Source organism: Leptidea sinapis, chromosome 38 (genome assembly GCF_905404315.1).
Source record: "Leptidea sinapis chromosome 38, ilLepSina1.1, whole genome shotgun sequence".
In the NCBI taxonomy this organism is placed as follows: Eukaryota; Metazoa; Arthropoda; class Insecta; order Lepidoptera; family Pieridae; genus Leptidea; species Leptidea sinapis.
Window position 1 is genome coordinate 4315832 of NC_066302.1, and position 15786 is coordinate 4331617.

Sequence of the window (15786 nt, forward strand, 5' to 3'; positions counted from 1 at the left end):
TGTTTAATATTATATTGCTTTTACCAGCTGCTAAAACTTATCACACAGAGTTAAATAAAGATAGTTTAAAGGGAAACGGAAACAATATAGAAGGGAACTACATGGCTGAAAATCCTGACAAAGTGGGAGTTGTGGATTCCTACCAAATGCTGCAGCATCCAAAGGTGAAAATGGCTCTATCATAATGTCAAACTTTGATGATAATAACGCACACCAACAATATTATATATTTTTTTAAATATAAATCTGATTGGTCATTGTAAAAATATTATGTATTTAAATAATAAAACAAGCTTACATCATTAGACCTGGTAGAACGAAGTTGGTTACGAAAAAATTTAGTTATTGATTTTTTCCAATTCCTCGAACTCTTTAGAGAATTTAATTCCATGCCACTAGTGCCTTCGATGGGTATTCTTTTACTTTTTTGAAAACTTGTATCTTCTTCGTCTTTCACTGATACATCGTTCTGATATGTTGTGCCATCAGGACCCAGCATTTTATATAGTTTTTAAAATTTCTTACGTAAAATTATCAAAACTAGACATCTATTGATATTAATGCGTCATTTGTTAGTACCTCTATGCGAGTAAGTGTCAAAATTAAAAAAAGAATCATTGTCATTTTAATCTAGCCAGTAAAATATTTTAGTAAATAATATTTCGAGAATTATTATGTCACTAAATATTTCTCTCATATAAGAGGGGGCAAACGGGCAAGTGGCTCACCTGGTGGAATGTAAAAAATATCAAACGCCTATTTGTATGTTAAGTAAATATTGAAGTAAGTATCAACAAGTTATTAAAAAATTGTTTAGTCACATTGTATATGCTTAATACATCAAACTGAATCGATAAATCATACTTTACATTTAAGAAATAACACAAAGCGCATCCGAAAGTTGTTGTTGCTGTCAATCATTCAGATGAATCATTATAACGATTATAATGAAAAAAAAAATTGTGTGTGTACTTATGTATGCACGCAAGAAGTTATACTTCTTTGGCCTAACGAAGCAGAAATAATTAAAATGACTTGTTCCTCGAGCTATTCTACGTTTTTAGAAAGAATAATTTTGTAGAAATCTTGCAAAGGTCGCTTTGACAATTAATTAATAAATAATGAATACGGCTGTATGGTCTTGAACCCTTTGCCTGGCCTAATAATGGACGAAGAAACCAAAAAAATAAGGAATGACGAAAACGTCAGAAATTTTGAGGACCAACTTCAATCAATGATACTGAACGTAGTGTTTAAATTCTCTTTGAATGTTACTTTTGTGTTACAGTGATGCGCGCGCATCTTAAAATTTCACTCTCACTTCTTTTTCATAACGCGCCTAAAGAAGTATAACTTCAAAAATAATATTTTAAAATATATGAATAGGCTTTGTCTTTAAAAGACATTATTAGCACAGAAAATTCAGTACGATTTAATAGGCTGCATGATACCGACCTTTGCCTGTCCTAGAAAGGACGAATGGAATTACAACAACAACAACTTTATGGCGAACTACGGGTGATGTAATAAAAGGCGGGAAAATTCTATACTAATATACGCGTCAGTGACTAAAATTGTGAAAAACTCTGTTACACTGTGTTTGCTAACAATTTTTATACGGCCATGATGACAGCTATGAATACTATTAACCATACTTCTCAAGTGAAGTATTTCATTATAGGATACATAGTGATTTTTTGTTAAATCTGCAGAAATCACTAAAGATTCTTATTGTAATAAAAAAATAAATAAATTCTTAGATACATAAATAATTTATCGAAATTTCAGGCAGTAAGAGAATGGGCTAAGGTGTTTCCAACTCAAATAACCGAAAACTATACAAGCTCTGTAATATTTATGAAACAATTGACCACTGTGGCTGTTAGTACAATAACATATTTGAGAAATGTGTTCCCGGAAGACAGTTTTACGACGGAAAAATTTGCAGGGGCAAAGTTGTATATATTAAAGAAAAAATGTACAGATGAGTCTGCCCAGTTTCTAAGCACAGCACTAACACAAGCATTTGAAGCTTTTGATAAAAAATATGTGAGTATCTTTGTACATTTATCATATTAGAACAAAATTCATAGTAATTTGCCCTACTACTTCATCAAAGAGCTGTTTATATTATAACAGTATAACTATTGGTAATGCGTTTTCTATAAGCCGAGTCAATAGAGAATAGAATCTTGCGTGTTCGCCGTCGTTCAATAAATCTATTATCTATTATTTGTTTATTTCGATTTCTATGGCTTCGCTCATCATATTTTGTTACTCACAAAATACAGTAGGTAGGGACTTTCTATATGAAAAATCTGATTGAAAAATAGACATTATCGGTTATGAGCTAGTAACAAAAGCACGTATACAGGTTGGTTTTTTGAGAAAGGTATTGATGGCCAAGTCGGCAACTACGAGACTTAAGAGGATAGTCGTGAAAGGAGTCATGCCCTCGATTTATAAGAAACCAATAACTGCATATATGGTTTTTTAGAATTTCTTGAACTTTAGACGGAAATCGACCCAAGTTATTTTTCAAAAAAAATTACATCCTGCATTATTGAACAAATGGAGCTCCTGACAAGGATCAATCTTTGTTAAGATATATAGTACTAAAAATGAAAGGAAATACCAAATTTTCTGTTTTATTCTTTTTGCACGGAATAAAACTTGGGTGCGCCAAAGTTCACCTAAAATTTCAACTCCAATAATTAGAAATCCGAAAATGTTCTTCCTAACATTTTTCACCCTAAAAATCACAATTCCTAATTAAATTGTCTCAAATGTTAATAATTCCGAAGCATTCAAGTTCATAATGTCAGTAGCAATAATTATCTATTATGCTTTTATTTGTTTTCCTATATTTTCTCAACATAACCATCGTTTATACTATTATTCAAAGTCATATCTTTTTTGTTTAGATTTCTTTTTATTCATAATGGACCTATCAGCGATTGGGTACGCGCGAGCAAGCTCTTGCCCTTGCTGAAAGCAAAGGAATGATTCCATGAAAAAAAAATTATAACTATCATAAAAAACCAATGACGATTGTATATTCATCCAATAGGACTGGGCTCTTTTATATGCAGTAAAAAAGCATGCAGAGTCAAATCTAATGTTAGCCGAGGAAATGGTACTTGGTTTGGCGGTATTCAAATAACATTACCACAAGTATTTTATCAACTACAATTCATTAAAATTGGTTAGGTTAGGTTATGTTAGAACAGTTAAAACAACGCGCGGCAGCGAGTGCCAGAACCAAATTGTAGGCGTTTCCCCCCATTAACAAATTAGGGAGGGGGGAGGTTAGACTTTTCTTTTGGTTTGAGTATGAGTGAAAATATTATGGTGAGTATGTTTAGGGATAAAGCGTTAAAAACAGGAGTTTAAATATATTTACATTAATGATGTTATTAATTACAATTTTCGGAAACATCAGTGTTATGAGCATCGCCGCGGGTAGCACTACAAATACCATTTTGAGCAACTTATTAGTTAGGTAAAAACCTAGTTTCTGGTTTCTTATAAATCGAGGGCATGACTCCTTTCACGACTTCCCTCTAAGTTTCGTAGTTTCCGACTTGGCCATCACAAGCCCTTCTCAAAAAACCATCCTGTATAGACGTAGTACGTTGGCAACTATAACCTATGTATTCTTTGACATTGCTGAGTGTTACGCCCTGCCCATTACAATACAGTGCCGTTCTGGATTCATGATTGAACCCAAAATTCATTGCGACATCACAATTGCGCTCGTAACATTTACACAAGATGTTAAGGCTCATTAGCCCACTAATTTCACTAGCTACGGCGCACTTCTAACCGATATACAATACTTATGTATAACATATTCATTGGCATTACTGCTTCATGGTAGCGATGGGCGTTGAATGACCGGACCAGCGGACCAGTTCAATCAACAAGTTCACGTATTTTAAATGGACTAGTTCAATTCATTGTCTAACGGCCGTTTTATAGTTATTTCCAATACAGTTATACGACCGTTTTCAATAACCTATCCTTAGTTTAACTTACTAGAAGTAGACAAATCTATCCTTTTACGCTTACTTAAATTTCAATAATCTATCGACATAAAGCATTGGACTCAAACTATATTGGACATAACTATGGATAGATAAGATCTTGTCATTAAACGGTGACAGCAATGTATCCGTAACTAGAGACACGTTATTGAAAACGGCCAATAGTCCAATGCTATCTGTCGATAAATTATTGAAATGTAAGTAAGCGTAAAAGGATAGATTTGACTACCTCTAGTAAGCTATACTAAGGATAGATAGGTTATTGAAAACGGCCGTAAGTCAATTATTTAAATATTTAGGTCAATTAAAGAGTGGAATTTTAGGTGAAAGTTTCGGTTTTCGCGTAATAGTCTGTCTTGCGTCAACAATCTACATTCTACATTGAAGTTGGTAGCAAGAATGAACTACAGTCACTGACCTCTACTATATACCACTGGACTGGCGGCTGTCAAAGTGCTTTTGTGCCTGTTTGATATTCGAAATTTTGGCGCTGTTGGCCATGTAGCGAGAGTCTGTGGTACTAAAACTAGTGATCTCAACCTCAGCAAACATCGGTAGATGTTGGGAAACTATTCACAAAATATGTTTACTTTATTACGTTAAAGTAATAGCATGGAAAGAGAACGAAATCAATTCAAAATGCAAAAATACTTCAGAGTATTGTACGTTCCTTTGCAGCCATTTGTATTATGCGTCAAAATTAGTTCTCTGGACGCTCGCGAGAGGCGCTTCAAATAAGGCACAAAAAAATTGCCGTCAAATATATGAAACAGCCTGTTCAGTGGTATTTATACAAGTCAGTGATACCATTTGTATTATACGTCAAAATTAGTTCTCTGGACGCTCGCGAGAGGCGCTTCAAAAAGGCACAAAAAATTTGCCGTCAAATATATGGAACAGCCTGTCTAGTATTAAATACCATATTTATACAGGTAAGTGACTACAGTCCACGACTTGAACTAGTCGATGAAAGATAATGAACGGTTTAGTTTCGTTCACGCGGAATACGACGACCCATCGCTACTTCATGGCACCTAGCTGTCAGATACTGTGCAAAGATATCTCCCACCTCCTCCCACACAATACACTAAAGCCCGTTTTCAATAACGTGTCTCTAGTTACGGATATATTGCTATCACCGTTTAATGTTATGTCCAATATAGGTATAATCCAATGTTATCTGTCGATAGGTTGTTGAAATGTAAGTAAGCGTAAAAGGATAGATTTGTCTACCTCTAGTAAGTAAAACCAAGAATAGATAGGTTATTGAAAACGGCCGTAAATCAATTATTTAAATATTTAGGTCAATTAAAGAGTGGAATTTTAGGTGAAAGTTTGGTTTCGCTTTATTTTACTTACTGCTGTGATTGTAAGTACAAGCCTCCATTTTAGGACCGTATTCCAACCGACTCAATACGTTGGTAATCCGTGATTGTGTATTTTGTCAGACTTCATAACTGTGGTTACCTACGAATTGAAACTTCTGGAATACGGACCTTTGATTCTTTTCTCTATTGATTACTGATAAGCGGTTTCTTATGCGTGGGTCGCAAATCTCAACATATTTTTTTTACTTTTTTTGGCTTTTTATGTTTATTAAAAACTGATGTGAACTTGTTATTTACTTATTTATTAATTGAGGTCAAAAAATGTTATATATATAAAAGAAATAAAATACAAATTATAATATCTAAAGTATAAACTATACATTTTGTCGAGACACTTGGCCCGTGGGGCCCAGAGGCGCGGAGAATGTTCAAAATACTATCTTCGCGCCTCAATAAGGCTACTGGAAACCCAAGCGCTGGCAGCTATTTCGGTCAACGGATCAGCCTTGCTATCCAACGCGGTAATGCTGCCAGTATTCTTGGTACGCTTCCACGTAATGATAGTTTTAATTTTATGTATTCGTAGTATTGTAAATAAGCTAACTGTTTTAGAATCTTTATTAGATGATTTAAAGCATGGGTGTAGATAAAAAAAGTTAAACTATACATTTAAAAAGAATATTAATTATGTGTATTCTGCGAACAATACCGAAACCAGAACTACGTCTTCCGGTACGTGGTCGCCATTCGAGGATTTTACGGCCCCAAGTTTGAAATCACAAATGAAGGATGTATAATGTATATAAGTGTAGAATGTGAAGATGTTGGGAACACAAGATCTCCGACCAATTATGCACTAAGTCGAGAAATAGGCTAAAATATTTCAGTTGCAACAACTAGTGCTGTGCTTCTACGACGGCGAGAGCAGTTTGGAGAGCCTCGTAGAGCATCACATCTTCGAGTATACGTACAAGGAGGACGAGGGAGCGGCCATGAGCGTGCAATCCAACTTTCGCGACAATACCTCGCGCAGCAGCAAGTACAGCTTTCAAAACATTCGCGAGAAGACGCACTTCTTGATCAAGTCGTGCGTCGCTGTGATGAGCTCGTGTCCAGACATGAGGCCCGACTACGAGGTCGGCTTAAGGCTGTACTACAATGATAGTAAGTTTTGCAATCAACTTTTTTAAACATGTTCTTGTAAAGAACAGGTACTTATAAGTGTAGAAGGGGTTGGTGATTTAAACGCTCATAATAAAACTGTTATATCTGTATTTTAAAGTTTCCACCTAGAATTACAATAATCACTGACAATTAGGGCATAGATTCCCCAATTTACAATAAGTATATATACTCAAACATAGCGCTGTGGCTTATATAGGGCACGACCGTCTACCGTGATGATGCTACAAACTGCTAGTTGGCACAGCTGTAGTGCCAACTATTACACGATTCAAGTTAACTAAAGTTCTGAATATTATATGCTATTATAGTTATTTCTAATCAGTGATAATATTTATATAAAATAACATTACTAACACTATAATGACTTAGTTATTTATTTATTTATTTCTTATTAACAAAATACATATTAAAGGTAACACAATTATTGTACATACATAAACTCACTTGAGTTTTACCGTGTACAATAAGGTCGTCGGAAGACATATAATATTATTTAAATTTAAAGTTTAATACTTAATTAACTACTTAAATTAAATTACTTATGTTTAAAGAAAAATGAAACAACTTAAAACTACATACAAATATTATTTATACAGAAAAAAAAACAAAACAAAGGCATAAACATTTAGGTGCTAAGAAATTTTATGAACAACATTACAAACTAAATAACTTACAAATACCCTCAATATTAACACTACAAGTATTGTTGCTTTATCTACAGAGTGATTATTTTATTTACAAACAATAGAACACTGCAAGAAGGACGAAGAGGGTGAAATTTTTAAGTAGGTAATTTTTTTTTTACATAATATAATACACTGTAATTATTAATTGGGATATCTTATTGCAGGTCATGACGTCGGTAGCGCTTGTTAACTTGCTTGAATAAGAATAAATTAAAATCTTAAAGCTACACTTTATACTGATTCTGTAGGACATTTACAATGTAGGTAGTCCTATGTAATACTCTCAGCTGCAGTTGTAAATACAAAATTGTCTCTGTGGGTACTTAATAAATTAATATATGCAGTTAAATAATGAATAATAACGTCGCTCGTTGATTGTAGGTGTTGAATGAGACTGAGCCGTCACGCTCGGCTGTGTAACGCGAGTTTAAGACTGACTAAGGAAGACTAAAGTTATACATTTATATCCTGTCATCATAAGAATACACTATTTTTATTTCACTCTCTAACAGTAGATAAATTATTAGCCATATTACAAAATATTGCGAAAAATACATTTTGTACTTGATACTAGGCGCGCCATTGGATTACCAAGCTCCCGGCTACCAGAAAGCTACCGAACCCGAGGACCCCCTGGCCTTCACCCTGGCGATGACCACTCGGCTGGGCTGCGTGGAGACGCCATTTCACCGACTGGTCGCGCATAACTACTTCAGGGCGGCCGTCCACTCTAGTGACCAGGCTATCGTAAGCTATTTCACAATTTAATTATTATCTCAGCCTTCACCGGCACATAATAACAACAGTCACACATAAAAAACACATTTAATAATATTAAATTTCGCGTTCAGTTAATTTAAAAGTAAGGCGAAACTGTACTTTGCTATAAGCCGCCGCCTGCAACTTAATAAGGCCCAAATTCGGCCTCACATGGAGAAGGTACTGTTCTCACCTCTGGGTGGGTGCTCCCTAGTACCAGCTTCTTCCAATAATTGACCGCATACAACAAAAAACGGCTCGAATCATCGACGATCAAGCCATCTCCGATCGGCTTGATTCTTTGTCATTGCATTGCGTAGAGATGTTGGGTTGTCTCTGCATCTTCTACCGCATTTATCACGTGGAGTGCTCAGAGGAGCAGTTCTGGTTGATTCCAGCAGCCAAATTCCATCACCATTGATTGATATTACGTGCAAATTACCACCCGCAACATGGTGACGTCTGGCATTCCACAACCGCGTGTTTTGCAAGAAACTTCTTGCCTCGCACAGCCACATTGTGGAATCAATTACCGGCTGCGGTTTTTTCCGAACAGATACGACTTAGGGACCTTCAAGAAAAAAGCATACAGCAGGTGTCTCCTGTTGTTTCGGATGTCCATGGGCGGTAGCCTCACCTCTTCCCATCCCGTGAGCCTCTTGCCCGTTTGCCCCCTCTTATATAAAAAAACCTACCGGGATTCGAATCCGGGACTTCTAACTCAGCAGGCAGGGTCACTAACCACTAGGCTCTATGGGTCGTCAACTCGTCACTATACTAAATGTATGGGAGTGATCTAAATTCTAGATATTTCTCGTTTTATTTTTAAAAAGTTATTGATGTAATTTTACTGATTAGGTACCGTACTTTCGATATCAGTTTAGAGATTTTTTGATATCTGTAATAGTGATGTAAGAACGAGTGTCTTAAAAATTTAAAGATAAATTAATTAAGACATTCGATTCTGCAGCGGTAGATTGATATCTACCGCTGCAGAATCGTAGATATTAAAATTGTGATGTTGTGTGATTTTATTTTTGGTATTTGGTACCTTTCATTGTATAAATTTAACATTTACATAACTTTATTTAGCTTTTACTTTTTACATGCTGTAACTGCCTATAAATATAATTATGTGTATCCCTTGCACCTAAGACTTGTTTAATGTTAATGTAATTCTGTTGGTAGTTCATAACTAAATAAATAAATAAATAATGGCCTGGTCACACACACTTAAGATTACACCCAGTGCAGTGGCTTCATTAGTAACATTTCAATGTTTTTCCAGGCCTCTGAAGACCCTGCAATGCTATCGAGCAATTCGAATATTGGTGGTAAGTTTAGTTTTGCCCCAACACGTTTTATTTTCTTATGAAGGTCAATAATATGTAAAATATCCGTTGTCTCATTGTTTGTATGTCCAGAGCCTGCGACGCAGCCCACAGGGTACGGCACCGAGGTGTGTTGTACGTGTAATAAATACGAGATGTATGAATCAATGACCCTCACCGAACTTCTAACTTGCCAGTAAGTCTCGTTTCATTAACATTTAAGCATATAGCGAAAACAACGGCGAACTGAAACCACCAATGTATCATTCAAGCATAGGAACTAAGAAGATAGTATGTGGGTACCTTTCCCTTGTCCATACACAGACAAGTGCGAGTCCGACCTATAATGAAGAGAAAATGTTCTTTCATTCTTCGTCATAAATCGAAAACATCGTAAAAATTCTTAATAATCTGCTTAAGTTTTTGCCAACGAAACGTTTTCATACGATACCCCTAATGACGTTCTATACATAAACACCATTGGATATACATGACACTGTTAACTTAATTCAAAATTGACTGTCTTTTTTTGGTATACCACCATAGTACCCTATAAATGATTCCAACTTTGATTTTAACTCAATACGATGCGACAATAGTAATCCTATGTGGGTTCCGTTTTTTCCTTTTAAAGTACGTAACCCTACAAACAGCGAACCAATTCAAGCAAAAGCTCGCCCTTTTCTTCTCTCCCTACACACCTCATTTGTTTCTTAAAAGGCTTTGGCCGTTGGTAATTGGAGTGTGGACCCAGCATATACTTAAAGCTTAAAGTAGTTCCAGCCAAGTGATAATTATTTATTCAAACAAAACAAATCTTATAACTACATTTAAAATACTATGACTACATAAAATTTAAACTATCATTACGTGGAAGTGTACCTAGAATACTGGCAGCATTTCCGCGTTGAATAGCTAGGCTGATACGTTGTTGACCGAGATAGCTTACAGCGCTTGGGTTTCCAGTAGCCTTATTGAAGCGCGAAGATAGTATTTTGAACATTCTCCGCGCCGAGACTAACATAATATTTGCGACGCTTGCCGTCTTCGGCAGTCGAAGCAGCAGCCCCAGCACCAACTGACATAACTTGGACATGAGAAGGAGCCAGAGTGACAACGATAGTCGCGTACCACACCCCAGCGCCCTTCCCCATGCCCAAGCCACCAGCGTCATTCCATCAGGACGCTTGCCATCGCAGCGGATAATACCATTTGGCTCTAAAACAGCTGGTATATTAAGAGCGGCAAATGCCCTGCGGATGACTTCATTAATGCTGGCGTGACGACTGATACGGCCAGCCGATTTTAGATTTTTTGATGAATAGCTAATGAATAATACTTATAAAAGCTTTAGAAATGACGTAGTTAAAGTGAGCCAATTTAACGGGCAGATACTGCAAGTTAAAACAGCACGCCGTGTGTTACGGCATATTGGACGAAGATGTTCCTGCCACCACTAACCATTGTTGCATCAAGTGCTACGATAATGATAAAACGCGCATTCCCACTGACGCCAGACTAGTTCCGCTCAGCGCTCGCAACAGAGAGGTATACAGTGAAATAATATTGGATTTTTATGTTTTAAACGGCACTGCGACTTATTTGATGCTACCCCGCCCTTCCACTTATACCGCGCTAGTTTCGCTCTAAAGCACCAAGACGAGCATCTGTTTTATGCACTTACTCTACAATTTATGTGCTGTACCTAGTTGACAGGACACAAATATTCTCTTGCAACACCAGAAGAATCACAGGAGCGTTGCCGGCCTTTGTTTGTAGGCGCTATTTTTAAAGGTACCCTTCTCGTATCGTCCCGGAAACAGCTCATTCCGCAGCTTTGTAGTACGTTGAAGAAAGCACCCCCTTAAAACCGCACTTTGGAGGACCGCCATACATCTAGATGGTAGGGATGATATCCTAATTTGTGACGTGTCGTGGGGGAATCAAATCGAAGGTAGATAAGCTTTAGATATTCGGCAGCAGGAATCAGGTGAAACAGCTCTTCGGAACACTCCCCGTGATAAATGTGGTAGAAGACACACAATGAAGCGACATCTCTACGCAACGCCAAGAGATCCAGCCCTTTACAGAGCACTGGGTCCCCGACAATTCAAGCTGCTCCGCGTTGCACACGGTTAAATGGATCGAGCTGATACTGTGATGCGCCAGGCCAGAGATGACAGCAATGCTCCATATGTGGCCGGACCTGCGCTTTGTAGAGCGCTAGAATGTGTGTTCATTTAACGTATTCCAAGAAAAACAGCGGTGTCATCTATATATTATAGTTTCTCGATGTTAAACAGTACATTCGATTGAATCAATCAATTTGATCGTTCACTCGTTTAACTTTGAGCTTCGTTTTCATCGTTTTAATTTCTTAAACAACGTTTTACTTTAAACATGAGTGATGTATTATCAGCCAAGTACACATTTCGATATCTATAAGCTAGATAAGGGAGATCATTAATATAAATCATGAATAGAAAAGGTTCTAAAATAGAACCCTGTAGAACCCCCAATGTTTGAGAACCACTTGACATTCACGTCCACCATTTTGTGATCTACAATTTTAGTAGAGTCCAACCATCTTCAATCTTTTATTTATAATACCGTAATGGTGAAGTTTTCTGACCAATGTTTCATGTACAACACTTTCGAAAGCCTTGGATAAATAACAAAAGACGCCGAGCGCATCTCGTACCTCCTCCCCTATAAATTGTGGATCACAATTTGTTGACGATTACCAATACGATCACCCAAATTCTGACACCGATTCTACGATTTTTTTATACTTGACTGTCTGTCTGTATGTCCTTTATTAGCTTAAGAACGGCTTGACCGTGACATAATTGATACGCCCTGCGTCTATTCCAATGAAGTATCTCAGGATTCTCGAAAAACCCAAAAATTCTGAGCGGCACCTTGAGACATAGGTATGTTTAGTGTCATTTGTCCAGAAATTTCACTATCTACGGTTCTCTGACTTAAACACAATAATGTTTACACATCACTGCTTCACGGCAGAAATAGGCGCCGTTGTGGTACCCATAATCTAGCTGGCATCCTGTGCAAAGGAGCCCCCACTGGTATATTACAATAAACTATATTTCATTTCCAATGTTGTGGGGTAGCAGAGAATGAATTTAGGTAAAACCGCAGGGCGATGCTAATGTCGCACTCACTCATAATTTCACGAACCGCAGAGCCTATGTGTATTTCGTCGCACATTGGATATATGCCGTCAAGTGCAGGCCGTCAGCGTACGAGATTTGGTCCGCAAGTTCGACTTCACACTCAACAACGCCACTAAACTCATGAAGCTGTTGTACTCCCACGGTATTGTTCAACAGCAGCCCACTGATGAGTGAGTATTCCTAGTGAGATTTTTAACGTATTACAAAAAGGTTAAACATGTGTTGTCTTTCTGTTGTTTACCGTTCAACAATCTTTAGATATTGCTTCATCATCAGCCGGAAGACGTCCACTGCTGGACAAAGGCCTCCCCCAAAGATCTCCGAAGACGATCGGTCCTGCGTTGCCCTCATCCAACGTATTCCGGGGATCTTGACGAAATCGTCGTTTCATCTTGTCATCCTGCCTGACTGCCACTTCAGCTTCGCAATTATTTGGGCTATGTCGGTGACTTGAGTTCTCCTACGGATCTTCTCGTTTCTGATTCTGATCTCGCAGGGAAACTCCGAGCATAGCCCTCTCCATTGCCCTCTGAGTGACAATGACCTTTCTTATCAGGCCCATAGTTAGCGACCAGATATAGTTATATATTGCTTTTTATTGATTAAACACGAGTCGAAGCTTGTAAGGTGTGTCTAACAGATAGATCATATTCATATGGAAGATTAACGGCCGTTCTCAATAACCTATCTATCCTTACTTTAACTTACTAGTGGTAGACAAATCTATCCTTTAACGCTTACTAACTTTTCCTTTAACCTATCGACAGATAGCATTGGACTATATCCTCAATCTACATTGGACATAACTATGGATATGTGATAGCAATCTATCCGTAACTAGAGAAACGTTATTGTAAACGGCCGTTAGATTATATGATGACAGATAGATGACACCTGACAATATACTTTGTGATGTTGTCCTTAACGACGTTTTACTTAAACACAAACTAAACACTGTTTTGTAATAGAAAAAGATAAACTCCGAAAGGTCTGACGTTGTTATAGTTAGATCACTGTCTTACAAAATACGCGTCTAAGCCATGTTTATTTTTTTTGTAATAACACCGAAAAAATCTTAGCAAAAATAATAATTTGACATGACAATGTTCCTTTGATGATAAAATTTGTTTAAGATTATTTACGAGTATTATCATCATGATCACGCCAGAAGATGTCCACTGCTGGACAAAGGCCTCCCCGAAAGATTTCCACGACGATCAGTCCTGCGCTGCCCTCATCCAACGTTTCATTCGTTTCAACGTTCAACAAATATAAGGATTGAGCAGGTTATCAACTGTAAAGTAGATCCTGTAGATGAAACCACAACCTGAAAGTTGAACAAAGCATGCAAGATTTTATGACGATACGTCACTCGAACGGTTAGCTCAGTTAGAAGCGTAGTCGCACTGAACGGTCGTGGGTTATAGTGCCGCATCGTTCATAAAATTTTGTTTTCGAATTTTATTTGTTTGTCCTAGAAGTGAGGGTTATCACTTTAAAAACATAACAAATTGTTAATAATTAAGAAATGATGTAGGTATATGTTAAGTTTATATTTGTTCATTTATTACAGTGATTTATCACCTCAAGAAATACAACGCGATTGTTTGTTGTTGGTCCTCCCATCCTTTTTCCGTACGGGCAGCTCACCGCTGGTGGACCAACTTGCTTCAGAGGGTTTCGCTTCACAAAAAAGTGCTCCCGACCCGGTCACTGACGCTCTTACTCCTGAAGAACGAGTATTCTTACGTAACACTACAAGTATCAGTCGCGTTATACCTAAAGTTACTGATACTTCCGCAAATACTCGCGACGCTCTGCAAGAGCATCGGGAAGCAATAAAGACTATGAATTTAGATGACGATGCTTCCGAATGTCGAACACCAACAAAACGGAAGTTGGAGGATAGAGGCAGGACTGGGGTTAAATCTAAGAGAGCCAGGGCACAGCCTAAAATCTAAATTATAAATTAATTATTCCTTCCTTAATCGGCAAGTGCCCCCGCGCCGCGGTATGCCTGTCAATGCTTATTATTTTACGTTTATTAATAGATTTCGTATAATTAGGATAATATGAGAGAATATATAAGATATTAATTATTGAAACAAGCTATAAGACCATGCAAATAAACTATCTTATAAACAAAATGAGCTTCGGAATTTGGTCAGGGCACAGTGTGCCGTATGGCACTTTCGATAATGGTGTATATGAAAGATGGTGTGCCAAAGGGCACTTCCCGATTTTGGAAGGTTAAGGGTTTTCAATAGGGAGAAGTTTTAGATATCATTTATTCCTTATGATGTTTTGAATTGTTATAATAGATAATATTATATTCAGCTAAATATAACTACAATTAATTTACAAATGGGTATGACGTCATATCAACTAATGTTCTCGCAATTATTTTTTGGACTCATTCGTGTTAGTATTCGTGCTTAGTTAATATCTACGTCTAGATAGTCTCTTGCTGTGAGACAACCAATGAAAACAGACCAGGAATATTAGTTTAGTGTGCGTGACTACAACCTACGTCTTACACTCGCGATTTGTATGACACTTAGTGTTAGTGTGCATGAATTTCTCAAAATAGAGGTTCGTTCTAAATTCAATTTTTTCGACGTTTTCACAGCTGTCATAGTCTATCTAGACGTATCAATGATCTAAGTATTAGTCTATCAAAACGATCTATCAGAGATATTTCAGATAAGTTGTTTAGTTTTATCGAAGGTGCTACAAGAGTTTGGACTGCATGTGATCACCGCATGCCAAAATTAATGTGATTTGTGCAATAAACTATATTTATAAAAGTGTATTATTATTTATTGCTTTCAAACATCATTTGAGTGGAACCAATAATAAAAAAAAAAATATTAAATTAGGCGTTACTTTGCGGAAATCCATAATTACACAAATGATTTAAGTTTTCTTTAGTGTTAATTGTTTTGAAGACAAATATTGGCGGAATTAACACTAAAGAAAACTTAAATCATTTGTGGAATCAATAATATGCAAAATATCTTAATATATATAAATTGCGTGACACGTTGTTTGTCCGCGATGGACTCCTAAAGTAATGAACAGATTTAAATGGGAATTACTTCATGGAGTGCAGTTTAGTACAACTTGAGAGATAGGATAGTTTTTATTTCAATTTGGAACCCATAATAATTTTTATTTCCAATATTTGTTTTGTATGGACATATTTTATAAGAGAGGATTTATTAACGCATGGTTTGACAGTTCTGCTGTGAAGTAAT

At 36.8% G+C, this 15786-nt stretch overlaps 1 protein-coding gene across 3 annotated transcripts; it reads left to right on the plus strand.

Annotated features, from left to right (window-relative positions):
- The first annotated feature begins 1425 nt into the window (after positions 1-1425).
- LOC126975867 (uncharacterized) lies at positions 1426-15339 on the plus strand. Of its 3 annotated transcripts, XM_050823947.1 has the most exons (9): positions 1426-1662; positions 1789-2049; positions 6262-6538; positions 7820-7992; positions 9293-9338; positions 9429-9531; positions 10727-10883; positions 12539-12699; positions 14103-15339. In XM_050823947.1, exons 1-9 carry the CDS (start codon positions 1624-1626, stop codon positions 14488-14490), a joined length of 1605 nt encoding a protein of 534 aa, XP_050679904.1. In that variant the 5' UTR covers positions 1426-1623; the 3' UTR covers positions 14491-15339. The 3 variants fall into 3 exon arrangements, with proteins under 3 accessions (XP_050679904.1, XP_050679906.1, XP_050679905.1); XM_050823949.1 differs by lacking the exon at positions 1426-1662 and having other exon boundaries at positions 1673-2049; positions 6275-6538; XM_050823948.1 differs by lacking the exon at positions 1426-1662 and having other exon boundaries at positions 1676-2049.
- The last annotated feature ends 447 nt before the right edge of the window (positions 15340-15786 follow it).

Bases quoted from the DNA above. Each gene is read 5' to 3' on its own strand.
- LOC126975867 (XM_050823947.1), top strand. From the start codon at position 1,624: ATGATGACAGCTATGAATACTATTAACCATACTTCTCAA. The intron at 10,884-12,538 runs GTATACAGTGAA...CACGAACCGCAG, and splicing joins TCAGCGCTCGCAACAGAGAG to AGCCTATGTGTATTTCGTCG. The intron at 12,700-14,102 runs GTGAGTATTCCT...CATTTATTACAG, and splicing joins CAACAGCAGCCCACTGATGA to TGATTTATCACCTCAAGAAA.